Genomic DNA, 23,045 nt, shown 5'->3' on the forward strand with positions numbered 1-23,045 from the left:
GCACAGTCAACAAATGGGCCAGGGATGGGCTGAGACCTGGCAGGGGAGCATTCTGCATTTCTGGAGCTGTCCTGGGCACACTGGAACTGAAGTGCTCTTTCAGTTGACCAAGAAGTAGCAGAGTGATTTTTTAATTTATTTTAATTGAGTTTGGGTGTGATTCCCATTGACATTTATTAAAGAAGCTGAAATTGTTCTAAACTTCTCCCCAAAATATTTCAGTAAAAGTGAGGCAATAATTTCCTTTTTCATTCTTTTTCTATATTTGCAAGTGACCTGGAAAGTAATATTACAGAAAACTACATAAAACACTGACATGTTGTTTTCTGTCTGTGTATCATTGTTACTGATAATGATCACCAAATAATAATGACTCAGGCCCTGTGATGGGCTACATGACATTATAATCTGTTTCAATCTGCTTTTCATTTTTAGGATATATTACTTTTCAGATAAACTGTGAACTGAAAATCCCTAAGAAAGGAGAGTGGAATGTAAATTTACAAAGTCTACACAGCCAGCTGAAAACTGATTTTCTACACCTTATAAAAAATTAGACTATAAACCAAATCTTTATTTAGTCTGAATAGTTCCACAGTTTCCAGCTGGTTGCAAAAGCTGTGCTTTGATTCAGCTGACAGTAAAAACTAAGAATACACAAATCTTTTTTATCAGGCAACAAGTACAAATGTTTCTCTGTTAAGTAAACTGAAGTAGATAAATCCTTAGCTACACACTCAGCCAGAGCACTTCCACTGTGATGAGGTCTGACTGCATGTGTGTGAAATTTCAAGGGGAAGTGTTCAAGTAGTGGCAATGAGGCACACAGAGAGAAGGTTTTCACTAAGGTAGTCACAGCATTTCCAGGAGCAGCTGGATGACATAGTAAATTAACTCTATTGAATGATGCATTAATTTGGTAGGGCACTTGGAGGGCCCAATTCTTAGTTTCTAAAACCACATTCTAGTCTTCTGGCTTTCTCTTCATTTTGCTGTGAAGAATAAACTGCAATCTAGACATCATCCTGTACTAGAGGGAAAGAGGATTGCGTGCATTTCCAAAGAATTTTGAAACTTTGTTTTTATCTTTCCTTTTCCCAGATAGAGAGTGTCTTAAAGAAGTGAATGTTATTGGTGTGAAGGAAAACAATCACATATGATTGCATGCATCTGTTATGTGAGAAAACACATCAGTATTTTTGATAGCTCGATGCTGTCAACTGAAACAGTTCTAATCCTGGTAATAATTTGGGCTCTCCCTCTTTGCACAGCTCTTTGTATTAGCAGGTCTCTCTGTGCAGTCCCAGACAGATCTGTGTCACAGACACCTCCTAGCAAAGGTCCCTGAAAGGCAGATGTCGTGTTATATTGATGCAGACTGTTATCCAACCTTGTACCCCACTGGGGTTACCAACTGGGAAAAACAAACACTGGATTTTCACTGCAGTGTCTTTTTGCATAGATTAAAGTAGGTAGGTGACAAGGTAGGTAGGTTAGAAGTTCATGGAAGAGGTTTGAGTTTTGAAGGTCTTTGTCACATAAATTTTACAGAATCCATAAATTTTACAGCTCACCCCAGCCCAGGGTGGTTTAATCATTTTCTCATGCAGTGTTACTACTTGCAGGCTGTGGTAAGTTATCTTCAGCATTTAATTTTACTATTAACCAATTGTAATTAACAAAATACACTAATGATTACATCTTGCACTGCATATCCTGTTAGATATTTTTACATGTCTCCTGTATGATGTTTCATTGAGAAAACCCCAAGCTGAGTGGGTTGTTGCTCACTAGGGTCATCTGCAGACTGGAATGTCAAAGAACCCAAAACAAGGTGAGATTTTGTCACTGTTGTGTGTGGGTGGGGTCTCTGCCCAGCACAGCTGTCTAGCAGTGCATCTTCCCCTGTGTGCTGTAGCACAGGTAACAGTCTGTGGGGCATTGAGCCACGGGCAAATCAAAGTGCTTTGAATGTGGTGCTTTTCTGGGACTGTATCATCTGAGTGGTTGAGCAGTCCCAGTTCCTGGCCATGGGGATGACTGGAAGTGGCAGCTCAGACTGTAAATCCTGCCCTGCCATTCAGCACAGGCCCCTCCTGCCTCAGCACAGAGCCATCTCCTGCCTCTCAATGGCTCCTGGCGTTTTCTCTTTGCTTGGCTCCCTCAAATCTTCCAAAGTCTCTTGAAGCCACTAAAAGTTTTTGACATAGAGCTCAAGGGAAGATTGTTATCTCTATCAAATGTGGATTCCAAGACTGTAGATACATACAGAAATTAAAGTACATCAGGGGGTGGATTAATAAATCTGTGTGACTACACTCTGCTGGTGTATCACGTAAGGATCTCTTTTGGTTTGAGATATAAAATTCCAAACTGATCTTTTTTTTCAAAATGAGGTAAACAGCAGCTTTGAATAACTGAGTAGCACAGTAATTAGCTCCTACAACTAAAGAGCAATCTAATGTTTCTTCTGTATCTAGTTTTCCATGTGAATTTTTCATAGCTACAGATGGGAAAGAGCAGGAATTAATTCTTTCTCCATGCATTGCTCAACCTGCAAGAAAAGAAATTGGGGTCTTGAGAAAAGAACAGAAAATCACCAGCCATGAAGAAAGCAGACATCACTGCTTCACTTAAAAAATCATTCAACTGTGTTTTGAATTGCTCCTCTTTTCATTCACTTATGGTGTTTCAAACAGAAAGTAATTTTCTGACTCCAAGGCTTTTCCAACCAACTGCAATTTCATTCCCTAGGTTATGGTGCTGGGCACACCCAAAATGGATTTGTGTTGTTTTGTTTTGTTTTGTGGATTTTTTATTAGAGCTTATGAGAAGCACAGATACTTTGCTTGCACAATATTGCCTTAGGAGAGAGCTTCCTTCGAAAGTGCCTGAAGAAGAACTTCTTCCTAATGAAATGACAGCTGAAAAGATTTCAAATATTTGTATAAATTTTTAATAAACCACAATTTGGTAGGGAACCATTTTCCAAATTATTTTCCTGGCATTTGAAAGTTGTAACAGAAATGTTACATTTTATCCATCTGCTTCGTGGTGTGTGCTTTTAATAATTAAAAAGTGTACTGAAACGTACATAAACTACAGGGTTTTGGCCTAGATGGTAAAACCATGCTATCAACTTCCCTTAAAGGATTTATGATTGATTATATATGGAGTATTTTTCAAAAGATTATTGCATGATGTGGATGATTAGCAGTTACTCTATAATGAAATGTGAACTCGTGTATTTTGTAGAACCACTAGATGAGCTGAAGATCAGAAGCCACAGCACTGAACCACTACCAAAGCTGGAAAACAAAGAGAGAGGACATCATGGTTCAGCTTCCTCCAGGGAGCCAGGGAAAGCTCAGGAATGGGATGGAACACCAGGCCCCCCCATGGTGTCCAGCAGGCTGGGGAGATCCTCTGTCAGCCCAACCATGCTGGCTGGAGGCAACAGCTCAGGTATGTCAAGTACAGTGCAGGAAGATCTCATCAATCTCCTTGGGAGCTGAAGACTCTCTAAAGATACACTGGGGTAGGAAGCATTCAGATTCTTTAGACTTCCAAATATCTGCTAGATTTGGCCCTGCCCATTGAGTGCTGCACTAATGAGGCTTGTGCTGTGCTTGTGCTCTGTGCCAGAACAGCTGGGATGCTAGCCTGGAATAGAAGCATGTAAACATGTTTGCCATCTACTTTAAAAGAAGTAAAGGGTTCCACCTGACATTGAAAAGGCAAAGACATTCCTAGGATGGCACCTCAGGAAGTTCAGGTATCACATAAAGTAACAAAAATACACTTTGCAAAAGCAAGGCTGTCTTACTGAGGGGCACAGTGACAGGACAAAGGCAGCCTTTGCTTTCTTCTTGTACAGAAATTTCTAGAAAAGTGACTGTGGATTTCAGAAGTCTCAGATAAATACCTATTCATTTTATTATTCAAAAATATTTACATATTAAATAGTAAATTGAATAACCATGGCATTATAATGCAATCTTGTTTATAAATTGACTAAGACAAATGGAACTGATAAATGAATAGACATCTATAAAGAGATATTTATGGCCCTTGCATGAGTATTGTATTGGTACTTTTGAGATTTGACAGCTCTCATAAAAGAGTAACTTCATTGCTTATTAGCTGGACTGTGAGAAATATCCCCTTTAAGGGTAGCTGACATGTCTAGTGCTGAAGCCTCATGGTCAGTGTTCAGTAAGTATAAGAGCAGGAATGAGCTGCTCAGACAAGAAATCATTCCTGCCTGAGAGATCTGCTGGGCAGTGAATGGCAGCAAGGAGTGTTTACACTGCTGAGTGAGCAGAGATGCTCACAGCTCACCCAGAACATCGCTTCCCTGGGTGATAATGGGACTCACATTGTCCCTGAATTGCTGAAAATGACACCTGAAACTCAGTGTATAAGTTGAAGAGTCTTTGCTGATGTGAAATGTCGTTTGGAACAATCATGTAATTCAGCTTTGCTTGCTACAGACCCCCCAAACAGTCCTTCCTGGTGCAGGGAAAGTGACTTTTCTGCAAACCTTATCACTCTATCCCAGGTCTTTTTTGTGCTACTGCCATTTCCTTACTTGTGTCTTACAAAACTTCCTGGAAGGTGTGAATTGTCCAGATAAGCTCCTGGTAGCTTTTGCTAAAAATTCTGTCCCCAGTGTCTTGGACCATCATCTATGCTAATGCACATGAAAGAATGGGTTTAAAGCTGCCACATCAAAATTTTGGGAGATCCAATAATTAGACCAATGGTGTGTACCAACCTTTTCAGTTCTGCAAGGTGACACTATGGACCAGAGTAGCAAGGAAGTTAAAACTAAAGAGAAAGCTCTTAGCAAAATATAACACTGCTGTCCAACATTTCTGCAGCAGTTTTATTTTAAAGAGTTGGTTGATCTCCAAAAGCAGACAAAACATGTTGGCCTCAGTCTCCATTTGGCATCAGCAAACTGTAATAGTTGTTGAATCATGCCTTGATTTAGTTAACTGTGACTTTGTCTTACACTGCTAGGACTGTCAAAGAAAAATTTTATTTTCTTGGCTGAATTTTGATTCCTTTCTATAATTAAAATCTGAGAGCTGATTATGACTTTTCTTTCCCTGCAGATTTACGATATTTCATTTGATGAATATTGCCTCTCATCTGCCCTGAATATTTTTTCCCCTGTGTCTCTTGCTGTTGCCTGAGCAACATGTTTTACCTTTACTTGGTGGGGCACTGCATTGAGAATGCTGTACACAGTTCTCCTCAATGAACTTGTACATGAACAGTACCAGCTCATTCTCTGCAATTAAATTAAAACTGTAACAGAATGCAAGAAGAGAGATTTAATACTTTCATATGAATACAAATGCTTTCTGGAGTCAAGGAGATAAAGTAATTCTGCACTAGGAATTAGAACTTAGATTTACCTCAAATAAAATCTAGGCAGTCCCCAGTACAGTCATCACTGCTGTTGCTCTCTTTGCAACATCATAGATAACAGGAAAAAAGGCTATTTTTTTTTTTTTTTTTTTTTTTTTTTTTTTTTTTTTTTTTTTTTTTTTTTTTGTGCAGACATATCCTTGAAACACTGCAGTTTGCTACCTGCCTCCTACTTCACACTGCTACAGGCATTTATTAGGGCAATATTTAATTTTTTTTTTAATGGAGTTGAATTGCTCTGCTACAAAAGAGAAAAGATGTGAATGGACTTCCCACAGGCACTCAGCAGGCAACGCTTCTCCAGCACAGATGAGCTGGGAACTGGGGTGGCCTGGCCAAATACCTGAGTGAGAACAGTGGGTTTTGGTGGCCTCTCCCCAACTCTGAAACTGCTAGTAAGATCCAAGAGAGAATGAGCCATGTCCAAACAGAATCTTGAACTTTCTGTCCATTTTGTTCAAAGAGCCTGGGCTGTCAGCTGCACACAGTTATCACTGTCTCGAGTGTCTGATTGTTCTGTGACAGAACTTGTCAAGGACACTTTCTGTTTCTTGGCATCCTATAATTTCTTGTGGAAAGCAGTGTGATTTGGGGGCATGCTGACTTTTAGGAAAGTCAGTGCAATTATAATGAACAGCCAAACACAATCTGTAATACTGAATCTGTATAACTTCACTCCAGGAGACTTGAAGAGCATTTTCTGGAATGTTGCTGCTTTTTTCCTAACTACAACGAAGAAGCATTTTGCATTGCCACCTGCTGCTGGAGAGCAGGCACTGCCCTGCCTTTAAAATCTCAGAAATTCTGTTGCATCCTGGTTTTGAATTGCCACCAGCTTGTCACTCAGCCAGCCATAAATATTCCATCTGAAAAGATTGTAGGTAATCAGGAAGGGAGGAAATACCCACCCTTCATTGAAATTACTGGCCATCGTTGTTGATTTCCAAAAGCAATGAATATTTTAAGTTCATCTATTTGAGAATGAGACAAAGCCTGGAAAGCCAAAGGCACAAGATGCTTCCATTGTTGTAAGAAGGAAAGAGCAGCAAAAAGTCAGTTCATGCCAGCCAGGTCTGTGCCACAAACCCCTACATTTTCTCCTCACAGGCAGTATTGCTGTGCTCCTAAGCCCACAAGGATTCTCCACATGAAAGGAACTTAATGCTGGGGTTTTATGTTACTGCCCAAGAGGCCCAGACCTTGCCTGAACTGGTCATTGATGTTCTCTGCTCACAGGCTCCCCTAAGCAGTGCCTGTCACCTGTAATGAAATGAGCAGTACTGGGAGCTGCACACTGAGGACATCCCAACAATGCCTGTGGTTCTGCTGTGACATCTCCAGGATGTGGGATCACACCAATTCTGTTGGAGTAAAAATATTGCCTTGGTGTAAGAAAAACACACACAAAAAACCCAAACAAAGATACAAAACACTTACTTGTATTTCAAAGAAGCCAGGAAATAGCAAACAAACACAGCCAAATCCTACAACAAAAGCTTTACAAAGAAAACACCCATATTTCAGCATACAAAGTATATTCCACTAACAGCTTTTCCCTTTGGGCAAAATATCCCCTAAACCCAAACAGGGGGTTCCTTTCCAGACATGGTTTTTCTCATTACCTGACTTGGGTTTGAGACTTGCAAAACTTTTGACCTATGGATATCTGGTAACATGGAGTTCCACAGGTTCAGTGCTCCCCTTGTGAAAACTGCTCAGTTTGATGTGCTGCTGTGGTATTTTAGCACTAACTGGCTTCTGCCAATAGCAAAGTACTAAATGCTTTTTTTAGATAGCATAATACTATATAGTTTATTGCACCATAATGTTTCATATCTTCAAGCTGTATTTCAGCTTACTCAGCTCTTTTTAGGCCAGTATGAAGACACTTGGTGTGATGTATTTTTCCAGCATACATGCTTTCTTTTTCTTCTTTTTCTTCTTTTTTTTTTTTTTATGTGATTGCTCCCAGCCTGTCACATTGCCTTGTTTAATTCAAAATGCATTTCTTGGCAGCTGTAGCAAATAAGCAATATTTCTCTTTTCATGTGCAAAGAAGAGACTGTGACAGGATAAGGAGCTTCTCCAATGTAAGTGACAGCCAGAGCATTTTTTTGAATTAAGATTAGGATAGGCAGAATGAAGCCTTCCTTGGATGGATAAAGAACTCTTCCCATTAAGATCCAAAAATTAAAATTGTGAAGGGTTGTTGTACTTCTGGAAAATATAGAAAGCCATAGCACGTTGGTATAAAACTGATTGAAAATATTTCCATAAAATCTTGTGGCATTTCAGCACTGTGTATTATTGAGGAAAATCCTACAACACCCCATGTCCCAAATACAATCAGCCAAGCCTCGACATCTTTAGTCATGCTGGCAGCCCCTGCAGTTTTGGAAAACCAGCCATTTATATGAGTGCTTAGACACATAATTAAATACACAACTTTAAGGCAATCCTATTTGTGCTTGGAAAGCCTGTATTTCTGTGCTGCACAGTCTCTCTCAAAATTCTCATCCTTAATGCTGCCCTTTGGAACTAAATGCTTGCCTGGTTCCATGTGTAACCCTCCTGGTGCTGAGTTTAAACCCAAGAGTGCAGTGATGCTCAGCCCATTGCAGCTGATTTTGTCTGTGGGTTTGGTGTCAGGGGGCTGTGGTCCCACTCCACTGTCTGAGTGTTGTGGGCACTGTGGGTGCCTTGAGAGGGGACTGAGACCCACTGTGCCCCCCTAACACTGTATCTGGCTCCCAGAGACCTGCAGTGCATTTTTCAAATCATGTCACTGTGAGAGATGCGACATTTGAAGCTGTGCAAAATAACACCGCTAAATTTCCAAATACACCAAGTGAATTTTATGAACAGTTTTGTGCATAATATTTCACAGGCTCCTGGCTACCCCCAAGAATCTGCTGAATTCAGACCTCATGCTGCCCATTGATTGCAAAGAGCATCTCTAAAGGCTGCTCACATGCCCTGCATCCCCTGGCCTACAGGGCCTTCCCCATGTGCCTCTCAGGATGGCAGATAGAACTCAGCTCCACACAATGAAATTCTGTCACTAAGAGACTTCTCAAGATGTCCAAGAATACTCATTTCAGATGTTAATACTGAGCTGTCTCAGTATCATCCACAAGAGATAAACACGAATTTCTAAATGCTAGAAACCATCCCTGATATTTACTAGCAGTAGTTTTTCCTTTAAGATTCTTGGCATTGAATAGGAAAACCCAGATAGCCCCAGCAGAGTGAATAAGCTGCCCATAGCTGAAAAATAACATGCTGCAGAATACAGAGCAGTGAGTTGTGCAGCACTTAAAGAACAGACCTTTTATGGACTATTTTTCCCCCAAGTGGTGTGCTGTTACGCAGACCACTAATTACAGTAGAATACAGTATTTATTTGGTCTAAAAATATTGCCACTGATACAAGAAAAAGCTAGATGGAGCCATGTCTGAAGCACCTTTTGGTGAGGATCACCATGGAAATCACAATAGTTTCCTTAATACTGGAACATATATTACAGGGAGATAAAGGAACTAATACTTCATCTGTGTGATAGGTTTTATTACTTTGATGCCAGATGAAAGGAGTCTCTTTGGCAAGGAAATGGTAATCTCTTGCTGTTGCTCACAGATCCAAACTGGAAATTATGACACTTCTTTCTGCTTTCCTAAAGCAAAGAAAATAATTCAGAAGCATAGTCAGACAGTGTCTTGGAGTTTTTTATGCACTGAGTGTCTGATTCTGCTTGTCACAGCAGAAACAGAATCTTTACTTAGCAGTAAAGAAAAACAACTGAAAAAATCCCAATTCTTGTCCTTTCTGAAACCCCAGCAGAATTCCAAGAGATGAGAGATGAGATATAATAATGAGATCCATTATTATATCTATATTACTGAAAGGAACAGTCAGAAATCTGGCACACAGACAGTGTGAAATCAGAACAAAAACAAACCTAATCAACCTTCAGAGTAACTGCCCAAGTCCAAAAAAAGCAAAGCAGCAGACTGTGTACAAAAGCAAGGTTATGGAGGAGGCCAGTCTGCTCCTTTCTGTGTGCCTGTGGCTGTGTTGACTCGCGGTGTGTTTACAGACTCACTCGGAGAGAGTGAACTGAATAATGCATTCGGCAAGCAGCATAAATATTTTTGCTGCTCAGCCAGCTGGATGTTAACTAACCTATTAATATTTAGTTGATGAATATTCACCCATACAGATGCTTTCATTGGTCTAAGTGCTCCAGAATAAGTGGATAACTCTTCTCCATGCTCTATTGAATTCTGAAATATCTGAAGAAAATAAGCATTGAAGGTGACAATGAGAAAGCATCAGTGAGAGTGGAAGAATCCATTTCAGCATGGTGCTGGTATGTGGAGTAATGTGCCAGCTGTCCTCAAGTTTCCAAAGTGTGCCAAATGACTTCAAGGTCATGCTGGCAATAGGCATCTTCTTCCTTTCAAGCTGTGGCCCAACCAGTGGCCAGTGGTGATACTAGAGACCCATATAGGAAATAGAGAAATCAGTGTAAAACAAACACAGACAAAGCAGCTCTTTAAATGAGGCATGACAAAATAAATTTCAGACAGACACAGGGAAAAGATGTGCTTCAGAGACAAACTTGCTAAACCACAACTGCACGAAGCATAGGTCCTTCCTTTCTTCTTGGAAACATAGAATTGGATAGGAAGAATTCTTCAAATCTTATTTTAAAAAAACCTAGAAATTCTTTAAATTCTGATGAAGCATGGTATTGTAATTACTTGTTATTCATGGCAAAGCAGCACTGCCAATGTGAACAGTGAGACTCTGTTATTGGACCAAATCTATCTGGTGAGTCCAAATGTTTTCGGTGTTTGCCCACTAAATACAAAAAGCAGGTGCAGGGTTGGGAAGAAGGTTTATGAAACATGAGGAGATGAACACATTGCTCTGAGCAAAGTCATAGACTGAGAGCTGCTTCCTCAGCCATATAAAGGAAATGCAAGGACAAAAAAATTTCTTGGGCAGAAACAGGCAGATCCCTTTTTCAGAAAATGGCAGATTCCCCCAGACCAGCTGAACACTAGGGTAGTACATGGATGTCAGCCTGGCTTAGATATAAAAACTTTCATCCAGGCCTCCTGAACTGCATGGTCACCTCATTGTCAGTGTGTACAATAGTAACCTGTGCTGGAAATCAATGGGAAGCCTTCTCAGAAATTACTCCATATAAAGCAGTAGAAAGAAAATCAAATAACACTGTCATTTTTGTGAAGTTCTTCTCTGAAATGGAGCTTTCTCTCAAGGCAACCATTGCTTCTGTTATCATCTTGATTCTGGGCAACTGACTTTGCCACTGCTGATGTTTTGATTTTTCTCTTCTTCCTACTTTATGTCTCTCAATTCATTGCTACTGACATGAGATTCCCAAGAATTTTTGGTGTCATTCCAAATCCCCAAGTGTGACAGTATCCTCACCACTTTTACATACCTCCTCCTTTATTTTCTGGCATTTCATGCCTTCCTTCAGCACAACCAGTCTTTGGGCTGTCATGTCCCTCAGCTCTGGGATGGAGAGGTGAAACCAGAAGCCTCTGTAATTCCCTTAATCACTGCTGTATTACATGAAGAGTAGAAAAGGTGCTGGGGAGCAGGGAAGTGGGGAAACAGGAATGCTTCTTTTGTATTCTTCCTGTCTGCTGTTATATGCTCTGTCCTTCAGAGATGCCAGAGCAAAGAGGCCAGGACATGGCATGAGTCCTGCCTGAATCCCTCTCCTGATCTCAACTTCTGCTCATGATTCAGCCATATGTCCAAGACTTCAACTGGTTACCGAGGCTGGAGCCTCCATTTCAAGGGAATCCTGGAAGCACAGTGTTTCAGCTGGCTGCAGCAGTCCCCTGCTCCTGCTCACTGGTGTTCCTCTCTCTCCCTTGCAGAGTCCAAGTCGAGTTGCCGGCTGGGCCGCTCCGCGAGCACGTCAGGAGTGCCTCCTGCGTCGGTGGCGCCGCTCCGGCAGCCCGGCGAGCTCCAGCCGAGCCAGGTACCATCGTTAGCCAATCGGGAATGACTCCATGTGCTGCAACATGCCAAATGTCCCCACCTCTCTGTCTGTCATTTGTTACAGTAAATGGTTCTTTTGCTTTATGTCTTTATTTTCTGTGCGTGTGCGTGCATCTGTGTGTGCGCATCTCCCATTGGCAATGAAATTCCACTGGCCACAGCCAGCAGAATTTTCTTTGCTCTTAATTCCTCGTATCTTTTTCTGTCTTCATTCTGTAATATAAATGTAGTAAAACTGTACAGTATGAACTGGCTGGGTTTTTTATTTTTTCATGCTTTCTGTACTTTTTTACTGTCTTAAAATTTATCAAACTTTGATAAATTTAATCTATGTTTTTATGTAAATTTCTTTTAAATGTCTCGTCTAGAGCACTTACACCAATGTTGTCAATGACTTGTACATACTTGACTTCTGCCCAGTTGTACTTTAATATTTGTGCCAGTCTCACATCTGGTTGGAGCTTAATGCATGATTGTATTACACTGTGATTTATCACTGTCCTGAAAACTGCTCTTACAGCAAGTGATTTTGTTTAGTTGAGGCAGCTAGACTCTCTTCAGCTATAGACCATGTAATTCTTACAGGACTATTAAATAGTCCACTGTAGTTATATTTATTGTATATTGTTAGGAACCAAAAAAAAAAACAACAAACAACCAAATCAAAGGAGCAACATCTCCTTTTATCTTAAACAGAGATACTTTTTTTGTCGTCATCAGAAACAAAACTGCCACATACGAAAAAATGAAAGTGTTTGGGTTTGGCAAATTTCTCCAGTAGAGAGAAAATGGAAAAGTAATAAAGACATGGGAAACCTATACTTACCTTTATTTTATATGCTAATACTGATATTGTAACATTTTGTTGCACAGACCTGTATTATTAGTTTGACAGAACTAGCTGAGAGTAGCAATTGAAAGAAGAGGTTTTGCTTAAACACCATGTGAATGGCTTCTGTCAAAGCACTGTGGCACTGCATCACTGGTGTGTATGTGTGGGGTGTGTGTGCACAAGGAGACAGGAGCACAGATGGATTTAGGTGCACATGCATATGTGTATGCACACACAGGCACCCTTATTTTGATGGAGAATTTTTGTCTGGCTTTCAGGGAGTTAGTCCCCAAAATACTATTGAATGTCACTGAGGTTTGAGTGGAATTCTCCCTGAGGACTGCTTTGCAATAATCACATATTTGTGTTTGTATCTTGGTGAGTTGCTCCAATTATGTCTCAACCAAAGCAAAGACCACAAGACTAAGTTGATTTACTCACTCCAGACAGCCAGCAACTTGTTAGGAAGGTTATATTTGGATAGCCAAGTCTGTACAGGTTACAGCTCTGTAACCTGTATGAACTGATATGATTGTATTACTTCTGAGTGCTGCCAGACATGAAGACTGAGAGAACCCTGCACATTTCTAAAGCATATTTTACATAAGAAAATCAAATCTATAATGGAGATTCAAAATGACGGCCCACCTAAATAACACATCAAGTGTTCCTTCATCTAAGGAAGAAATTAGGGTAATTGTACTTCCAAAGGATTTCAGTGTCCCAGTGTTCATGTAGTATATATTTTTGATTAAATGGGTTTTACAGCACTCCTGATGCTTTGCTGTTTACTCAGTGGCAAAGGCACCTTGGGTGTTTTGAAGGGATTTTAGCCTGTCAGTTTATACTAAGAACTAAACAATAAGCCTTGAAAGCAGAAGCTGATGTGATAGAAGAGATAATGAGCCTCTTAGAAGCTGCAGCCAGGGTTCACTGAAACTGTGGAGGGAAAAATCCACCTCAATTCATACAGAAGAAAGGAACAAAGATGATAAGAGGAATTTTCGAGTGACTGTAGAAGGGTGATCTTGTTAATTGAATAATGTATGGTACGGTCATGACTTCATGAAAAACAAGAAAAAACAGTACAAGATTTCTCTCCCTAAATCTTCCCTTCCAGCTGACAATCTCTTACTGTCCATCTATTATATTGCCATTTACTATGATAGCATAATTTTTAAAGGTGTGGATTTGACCCTGATTTCAGAGGAATGACAAAAGTCTTATCTCCGTGGCAGATACAAACATTGATTGCTCTTTCAACACCTGTTCTATCTTAATGTGCAAATAATGGTTGATGGGTGAAATGTGTTTCCAACAGCTGGGCTGTTAGCCCATTCTCAATCTGCTGGGTTGTGGCATACAGGGTATCTATTTTTGTGTGCTGTGGCTATTGATTGTATTGATGCTGCTTTCCTTAACAATATCATAATGAGCAAATTAGACTTTCCAAAAGATTAAGATGTATTGTGTTATTCCCCTCTTTGTTGATCAGATGGGCACAGCTAACATTCAAACAGGAATATAAGATCTGGGAAAGGGCAGATTGCTGTTAATTGGTTTTCTCAAATCTTCATGAATCCCAGACTTGTGGTTTTCAAAATGCTTAATTTGGAGAAAAAAGACAAATTTGCAACTGAGTTCTCAAAACCCATCATTTTTAATACAATTCAAAAAAGTGGTGACTATGCTTAGTAATTAAAAATAGATCTTATGTAAGGAAACCTATATTATAAGTCCAATCATATATTAGGTAATTATGTAAGTATTGTAATTTAACTCCCCTATGCCTTATTTTCTTATTTCTTGTTTGGTTATTGATGTCGGAATGCTGAGGATTAATCAGTATTCACAGAATATATCTATGGTATATTGATGGGAAGCAGTAGAGGGATCTCCTAAAAATAAGAAGAAATGGCTTATGAGCAGAGATTAATTATGTGGCTGGTCTCTGATGGAGAACACTAAAAATTCTGTAGTGTAGGAGCAGCCAGCATTTACCAAAATGCTGAGCCAGATTGAGAACCTACCTTCTGTCCTTAGCTCTGGGAAATGGTGAGGGCATTTGGAAAGTGTTGATTGCACAAAGCAACCTTGGATGAAGTACTGAATTATCTCAATTTAAACTGAAAGATAAGCATAAGTTTATCCTGGAACTGAAGTTATTGGTTGTGAAAGGACAAAGTTTAAGAAATTAAGGAAGTAGCAGAGGAAGTCAGGTGGGGGGCCTTGGAACTGTAATAATGGAGCGTAGAATATTTTTAAGCAACAAAAGTGCCACATAGCTGCATTTCCTAAATGCATATCTAAATAAAAACATCCTACAGAGATGGGTATAAAGAGCAGAGAAGTATTCTAGATAGGATGTATTGTCTTGTAAGGAAAGGAAAGAAGGAAATGTTCAAAATGCAGAAGCAGGCCATCCTCAAGTGCCAAAAGACAAACCAGCAGGAAAGATGACCAGACTGAATCGAGTCTGAATAGAGTTTTTGCTGGGACTCAGGAAAAAAGACAGTTTATGAAAGTTGGAAGAAGGGACAAGCAACTCAGGAGGACAAGGGTGTCATGAGGTCATGGAGGGAGACACTTAGAAGGGCCAAATCATGACTAGCACTTAATCTATCTACTGTCATAAAAGACAGATGACAAAAAAAATGTTTCTATAGAAACATTAGCAGCCAAAGGAAGTCTAAGGAGAATCTCCATCCTCTTTTTGGATGGCAGAGAGAACATAATGACAAAAGGTGAAGAAAAATCTGAGTTACTTAATGCCTTCTTTGCTTCAGTGTTCAATAGTAGGTCCAGCTGTTCTCTAGGTACCACCCCCTGAGCTGGAAGATGGACACAGGGAGCAGAATGAAGGCCCCATAATCCACAGGGTAATGGTCAGTGACCTGCTTTAACACTTACACACAGTAGGATACCACCTGTTTATATTAGAAAAAAATTTCTTGTCAGAAAGAGTTGTCAAGAAACAGGCTGCCCTGGGAAATGGAAGAGTCCATTCTACCATCCTTGGAGATATTTAAAAGGTGTGTAGATGTGGCACCTGGGGACATGGTTTAGTAGGGGGCTTTTCAGTGCTGGGTTAAAGGCATTTTTCAGCCTATGTGATTCTCATTCTATAAAGGTATGACATTGTTCACAAAATGTTACAGGGAATGGAGAAATGTTGTAGAGAGTAAAGCAAGTTATATCTTACAGAAAAGAAGTGTATGAATAACATTAGAGATAGTAAAAGTCCATCTGTGTTTGGCCTTTATGTGCAAATGAAAACAACTGTCTTTTATAGCCATCTAAGTGGACAGAGAACAGTAGAATTTAACCACTTTGAGGGGTTTATAAAGTACAATAAACAGGGTCTCCACAGCTACCCCAGTAAATCACTCCTCACCCATTTTGCTGGAAGCTCTGTGCTAGCAGAGCACCTGAGATTTCTGTAGCAGGCATGGTCAAGGGTTTCACCCTGCAGTGGAAAATGCTCAGTCTTGCCACAGGACAGCTACAGTGAACAAAGCTGCTCACTGGAGTAAAGCAAGCAGGATTTGGAGTCACAGGTATCACTGCTGTGCAATGATGTTTCCCTGCCATCCTATCGTTTCCACATCTTCACCTCGGGGTAACAAAGGATTGCATTCCATCGATGAGCTCAGATATCCCTGTGGCACACAGGCTAGGTGTGCACTGAGCATGTCTGTCACAAAAGAAGAAAACATTCCAAGCAGACGGTGGAAGTCCCTCTGCTGGAGAGCAGAACGTCTTGCACCCAGAGTTGTAATGTACATAAAATCCTCTCTGTATCACTGCCGTGCCTCTCTGAAACAGTCTTCAGCACAGAAAAATCCCACTGGTTTCCATTTTAAGAAAAAAAGGTATCATATAAACACCTTAGGTTTTTTTTTTTTCTGCCAATGAACTTTGCAAAGTGAGGTTTGTTTTCATTAATTGGGAGACAGTGATTGGAAAATCCCACATACAGATGGTCTAAAGAAAACCACACTCTTTGAAACAAAACTACTGATAGCTAGAGTTTCATATTTTAGCTTTCCTGCAAAGCAGAACTTATTTTCACATAGATTTCCACAAAAGTGTGTTCCTTATCTGCAAATGTGCAGCCTCTCTTCATGCTGCCTGTTAGTTTCTTGCTTTTCAGGGGCCAGACACCACTGTCCTTTCCTGTCACCTCCTCAAGGTATGTTATCTTATTTCTGAGGGTTTGTATGCCTCTTAAGGTTTGGTATATTTTTGTGGGGGACCAGGCAGTGATATCTAGCTCCAATTTAAGCAAGGAAAGAAGATTTCAACTTTACAGAGGTGATCAAAGTAAAATTCAGAAGCCATGCTGAAATTAGAAGGAATAACTCAGAGAAGGGAATGAAAATACATCGATGGTTATGAGTTAAGGAGTCTCAATGCATGGAAGGAATGAAGAAAAAGCTAGAAAATATATCAGCATCAACACTGAAACTTTTTGTGTCTGATTTTAGAAAACTTGCAGCTCACTTCATCACTTGCCTGGCATCTGCCTGAGTTCTCTGCAAGCTGAGGCAGCATTTTACTTTCCCCACGTGACCACACTGGTAAACACAACAGAAGGCACAAGATGGACAAACCAACCATTACCCTCCAGAATTCAGGACAGCTCTCACTTATTTTATAATATAGCAAAATGAAAGGGACTCCCAAGAGTGGACTTGACCATTGTCTTGCACCAAATGAAGTGAATCCATCAATAGTTTGTATGAGAATGTGTCTTTGATAGACAAGAATTTTACATACAAGTTGGCTCCTTTAATTCAAATCTAGGTAGGAAAATAGAAAAGATTTGTAGAATAACCAGGTGCTGGGGGAGGATGGTGCCTGGGGCTGGCAGGCCGAGGGAGCTGTGGTACAGACATGGAAATCCAAGGTTCACAGAGCCAGGGAGCAGAGACCAGGAGTGTCCCAGCACAGTTTTCCAACACAGCAATGTAGGTAGAGAAGTAAGAAGCAGATTTTCTACTTTGAATATGCAGCTGGGGGGGTTTGTCTTTGTGTTCATGAGATTAGGAAAAGCTAAAAAATCCCAAACACCTATTCTAATGGTTCCATTTTAGAACAAAATCATGATGGAAGTACCACAAAGAAGCTGAGACATATTTTAGCTGCTTCTCATTTGCACAAGTAGAGCAATACCTTGCTGTTTAAGAGCAGTAAAAGCCCATTGTAAAAATACAAAAAACTTTAATTATTTGGAATTGAATTTTGACAAGTAATGAGTACTCTTTAGCAACACAGCTACAAATTTGTCTCATGCCTAAGTTCCTCCTATACTGGGTCAGTTAAAAATCACAAGCCGAGCTTGTAATATCTCTAGCTTTAGTTGTGAATACAAAACATATTATAGTCTTTGTATGCCTTGTAAACATTGTGGTCACCCTGTAATTAGTGAATGCTGGGAATGCAAATTGTTACCATTATGGCTATAATTATTTTGAAGGCACCTAGACACAGTACTTCCCCAATGAATTGGCATTATCATGCTTTAGTTGGCAAATGTGCATCTGAAAGTGAATACTCTGTGAGCATAAACAAAGCATCTGTGCTCTTCTATTATTCTCAGCTTAAAGTTGCCATTTTTTCCCAGCAGTAGTGTACAAGAGTTCAAGGAGTCAGCAAACACCTTGCAGCCGTGGGGCACAGTAGCAGAGCTGGGTTCCTGATTCTGCAGTTGATGAGTTTTGCTGCTGAGAAATGAGCACCTATAAATCAAGATCCACTGTTCCATATCTGATCACAGCAGTCTTTCTTTTAGCTTCCACTATATGAAAGAAATACAGTCATTGCAGGTAGATGGAGAACTCTGTGGAAGTAGTCCTTCATCCACTTTGATTACTAGGGAAATGTTAGCAAAAATAAATTGTGCTAGCAAGAGAATTTGTGTGTGTTACACAGCACAGACCCATGTCAGCTCTCAGTACTGTCAATCTGTGCTACATGCACTCCTGGATGAATCTCAACCTAGAACCAGCATCAGACTCTAGTGATTCTTCTGTTTTGGCTTTTATCATGCACAAGGATTTGCAAAGAAAGAATCAACTTCTGTCATCCTTGCCTTTTGGACCAAAGGGAAAAATGATCCCCCTGAGCTGCTGGTTAAAGATCTCAGGGGACATGCACTCCCAGATTTCTATTCAAAAGGAATATCTAACTACTGTGCTAATTGCCACTCTTAGAATTTTCTCTGTCCTTCTTTTCTCCTCTAATTTTCAAAAGTTCTGAAAGTCTGTTGTATATTTTGGACGTAGAATAGCAAAACATACTAAACAATTCATGGGACAGTGGCAACCCTTTTCCTCCCCCTGTGTGTATATGCCAAGTGTTCCTCTTGAGCCAGTGCAGTGCCTCTGAGATGACTGTCTCTGTGCTCCTGGAGCCAAGGTTATGGCTGCTCCTTTTTGACACTTGATCTTTTTCTTCATCCAAAATATGTGTCCACAGTGTGGGAACAGTCCCATGCTGCTTGCTCTGTAATCAGAGCCCCATGGGGCTTTGGTCTGGACTTTCTATACACTATTTATTACTTTGGATGGTAGTTTCTATTTTTGCCTGAGAAGATATTCACTTAAAGGAACTTAATTACTCCTTATGTTTAGCCATCACATTTATTAAGGCTTGGGATTGTCACTGGATACAAAACCTGCTTAATGTTGGCCACTAGGATCTACCACAATATTGACTGTGGTGGTGTCCAAGAGTCACAGTTATTGGCTGGTAGACAGTATGCATGGAACAAAGGCTGTTCCTGCCCCAAGGAGTCATAAGTTCAGTGTAATAGATGAGAAAGTAAGAGGTTGCAGATGGAAGTAGATTGGTAAAGGTATGGCTCTCAATTAAGGAATTGCTTAAGGTTTGGTTCTTGTGAAATTATAAAGTGCAAAAAACCTATTTGGGGTGCAATCTGCTGTATCTGTGACAGTGATTTTACTTTGTTTATGTGTCATTGATACAATGAAATGCATTTAAATGTCTAAAAGTGGAAAACCAGATATATTTTACTCAGAACACTTTTAAAATTGTCTCTCTCAAATGTCCCTGTCATGGAGAAATTTTAGTGTCTGTGTAGTCAAAGAAAAAGAAATGTAGGTGTAGACTGAATCTTATGGACTCTGGCTTTGCAAATGGCAGGGAGAAAGGAAATCCTCTGGGTCCTACCTGGGAGGATGGACAGGCATGGAAGAACCCACAACGGGGTACAGAGACAAACCCGTGGTGCAGGTGCTTCACTGATGGGACAGGGGCCAATTTTACCTTGAGGTGATGTCTGGATTTGACCAGTGTGTGTGGCCTGAGTGTACTTAGAATAATGAATCCAGAGCCATAGGATTTTAGTTTCTTGTTCAGACAGAATGTTCATAAGAGTCAGGGATCTGTCACCCTGCCTGCTGCCACCTTGAAGGAAGTGCCAGGGCATGAGGCATGAACTGTGTCCTGCAGTGTCACACAGTATCACACAGCCCTCTGGGGACTTTGCACTGTAAGAATCTGTTGGATTTTGGATTTATGCGATTTGTGCCTTTCTAAAGTGCATCAGAACCCTGTGCCCACAAGAGGGAGTGGTTGGATTACTTTTCGCAGTTCCAGCTTTTTCCTGCAAAAACAAATCTCTTGCACACATGAAAGCAAAATTCTGCTGTCGACAGTCCTGCAAAATATGCTGTCAACATTCTGGATGAGAGCAAAAACAAGAATGTTAATGCTTTGGGGAAGTCTCCACATTGCATTGTGTTGAGTTTCAGCTTGAATCTGGCCTTACCTAATCAGTGGATGGGTCCAGAGCAGTGCCAATGATTTCTAAATATGCAAATTGCAAATAGAGAAGGCTTATTAAAAAAAGTAAAATAAAATGTTTAAAAAAGGAAAATAAAATGCAAACTTTGAAGTAGATGGAATTGTCACATCCATTATCCCTCACCTCCAAGGCACACCTGACTGATTGGCATGAGAAGCAAATGTGTCCAAGCTGTCTTTTGCTGGCAGACCAGCCTGCTGCTGCTGTCCCAACACCTTTTCTTCCTCCCTCAGCTGGGTTGGTCATGCAGCAGGAGCAGGCCAGTGCACTGCTTTGCCAGGACTCTGGTTTAAGTGTGGCCCCACATTGCTGGAGCAGCCTCTGTCCCATGGCTCAGGTGGGTCTGAGCACGCACTGCTGTCACTGCAGGTGCTAGAGCCCAGCATGGCTTTGGTGACTCTCCCTCTCCATAAGGGTCATAGCATGGGGTTTAGGCATAAAATAAGTGTTTCAGGGGGAGGAAGTAATGGGTGAAAGCAGATCAGCTGTAGAAAAAGTAACCCCACAGCAAGAGGGTGTCAGGTGTGGGAACAGAGTCACTGGTCTGAGCACACACCTCGAGTCTGTCATCCTGCCTCGCCATCAAGTGCCTGCATGGCTGCCACTATTTCAGGTGGGATGGCAGAGAGGAGAAGAAAGAGAATTCCATTCCTTTACTCTGATACTTTATTCTTGCACGAACTTGGTAAGCTTGTCAGCAGAAAACAGAAAGAGGTGAGCTAAGTGACAGAAATTGTTGAAACCTTTCAAATGCAATGATATTCTGACAAAGGATGAAATAACACAGCATTTATGAGGTTTTCACGTTCATGCTCAACACTTTTTTACTCTCCTTATCTAGTTGTTTCTCAGAATGGGAGTTACAGTTTCTTGAACAGGCACAGGACAGACATGAGAAGATCTCACCTGTGTGGTCAGAGGTTTCAGGGGGTTGCTATGTTGTGCCTGGCTTTGGTAGAGTTGAGATGGTATGTTTCAACACTTTGAAAAACAGTCAGCTCAACAGAGAGATTTATGGGGACAGAGGCTGCAGCCAATGCAGCACAATGCAGGTGGTTGTTCCCTGGAATTTGAGGTGCCCTCCAGAACACCTGGAAGTTGATGCCAACTCTGTGTCTCTGGAGTCTGAGTGCTTGAATGTGGGGCCAACAGCCAAGCATGGCCTCTGCACCCTTTCTTTTGAGAGTCAGATTTGGGCATGGGTGTACAGAGTGGGATCCACAGGAACTAGTAACTAATATTTCCAGTAAGACACTCATGCAGGTCAGTGACAGAGAGAGATACAGCCTCAAAAGTCTCATGCCACTATTGATCAGCTGTGCCTGAGCTGTGATTCTTGCAGCTCGCTGATTCAGCGAGACCACTGTGTGTACTGCCTAACACGGAAACTGAAAATTATCTGGAAGTTCTTCATCTCATTTTTAGCTGCTCTTACAGCACTGTACATGGTCCTACTAAAAACAGGTAACAGCCAATGCTAAACAAATATATAATGTAGTTTGTGTGAAATTATTTCAGTCCAAACATCAATATGTTGCCTATAAAATAATTTAATTTGGTAGCATTGGTAGCATTCCTTCCTCTTCAGGGAATCTCTCTTTAAGGCATATGTAATAAATTTACTTGTTCTCTTCTAAAACTTGTAAATTCACTTCAAAACTTGTTCTGAGACTTTTGTATGCAAACAATTAGTTTTGCCACAGTCCCAGAACAATAGCACTTGCTAAGTTTATTTCAAATGGTCTTGAAACCACTCTTGAAGACATTGTGCCTTGGTTAAAATTTTATTTTAAAAAACCCAGAAGCATGCAATTTCCTTTTTCCCCACCCCCTTTTCTGTGTGTATTTATGTTTAACTCAGGGCAAGAATTTTGTAATATTCTTAAAGGAAAAGATAGAAATAAAAAATGGCATGAATTCATGAAAGCATGGGTTTATATATAGGCATTCTCTGTAAATGAACCAAACATCCTGTATCCTAGGTAGAACAACCTTATTTGTCTGCTCATATGCATTTCAGTTTCCTCCACACACTCCCACTTGTCCTCCTTTTTTGAGCTGAGTGTATTGTACCATGTTTCTGTTGGAGCTGTGTGTGCCTGATGCATAGAACAGCACACAGCAGCCAGGCTGTCCCCACTGTCTGCGTTGAGTCACAACCATCCAGGCTTTGTTCCCATGGCTGTCACCACCCCACCAGCCTCTCTTGGTGTTTGTGTAGCCTTATACAGTATATTGCACTGACTGTACCTGTATAGTATCTTGTCTGTATACTGTATGCACATAAATATGTATATTCACTCATGTATGTATGTATAGGACGTTTCTCTATCTCTGTATATGTACGTGTGTTTGTTCATAGTCTTTCACTAGAAATGTGTGGCTATTCATATACATTATGTGTATGTCAATTAAAAAAAAGAAGTATGAATGCCAGCACCCACTTTTGATAACCTACTTTTATTCTCATTTTGTCTTGTTAAAACAATGAAAATAAAAACATCATGTATTTTAAATCAGAACTTTAAAAGATTATTCTTTTTACTAATTTTAAGGTTTCCAGTTTTTCAGATCCAAAATGGGAAATATAGTGGTGTTTCTCCTGACAGTTTTCTGTAGGTGAATAATATTTGGAAACAGCTCAGTCTGTGTAGTTTTGGCTGTCTGTATCTTATGCAGATCAAGTGCTCCAAGGTTTAGAAATGCCCTAAACCAGCTGGACTCTTGTGTTGCAGATCCCAGCTCTAGTCACACGAGGGAATTGCTGTCAGTGTAGGGGTGACTCACGTGCATAACACCTTACATGAATCGATACTGGATATAGAAGGGCCTTAGGCTGGAAAGAAAGTTTCTCCAGCTCAGGTGAGCGTTAGGAATGGATGAAAATACCCAACTTT

General features: G+C 40.5%; 1 protein-coding gene across 5 annotated transcripts in view; it reads left to right on the plus strand.

Annotated features, from left to right (window-relative positions):
• The window catches only part of NYAP2 (neuronal tyrosine-phosphorylated phosphoinositide-3-kinase adaptor 2), a 135,790-nt gene that overhangs the window by 97,044 nt on the left and 15,701 nt on the right, over positions 1 to 23,045 (plus strand). For all 5 annotated transcript variants that reach the window (XM_077183873.1, XM_054639691.2, XM_077183871.1 and 2 more), the window contains 2 exons: positions 3,256 to 3,465; positions 11,362 to 11,465. In XM_077183873.1, the coding sequence (XP_077039988.1) occupies positions 3,256 to 3,465; positions 11,362 to 11,465 (314 nt within the window). The remainder of the gene's footprint in view (positions 1 to 3,255; positions 3,466 to 11,361; positions 11,466 to 23,045) is intronic.

Source organism: Agelaius phoeniceus, chromosome 10, assembly GCF_051311805.1.
Source record: "Agelaius phoeniceus isolate bAgePho1 chromosome 10, bAgePho1.hap1, whole genome shotgun sequence".
Classification (NCBI taxonomy): Eukaryota; Metazoa; Chordata; class Aves; order Passeriformes; family Icteridae; genus Agelaius; species Agelaius phoeniceus.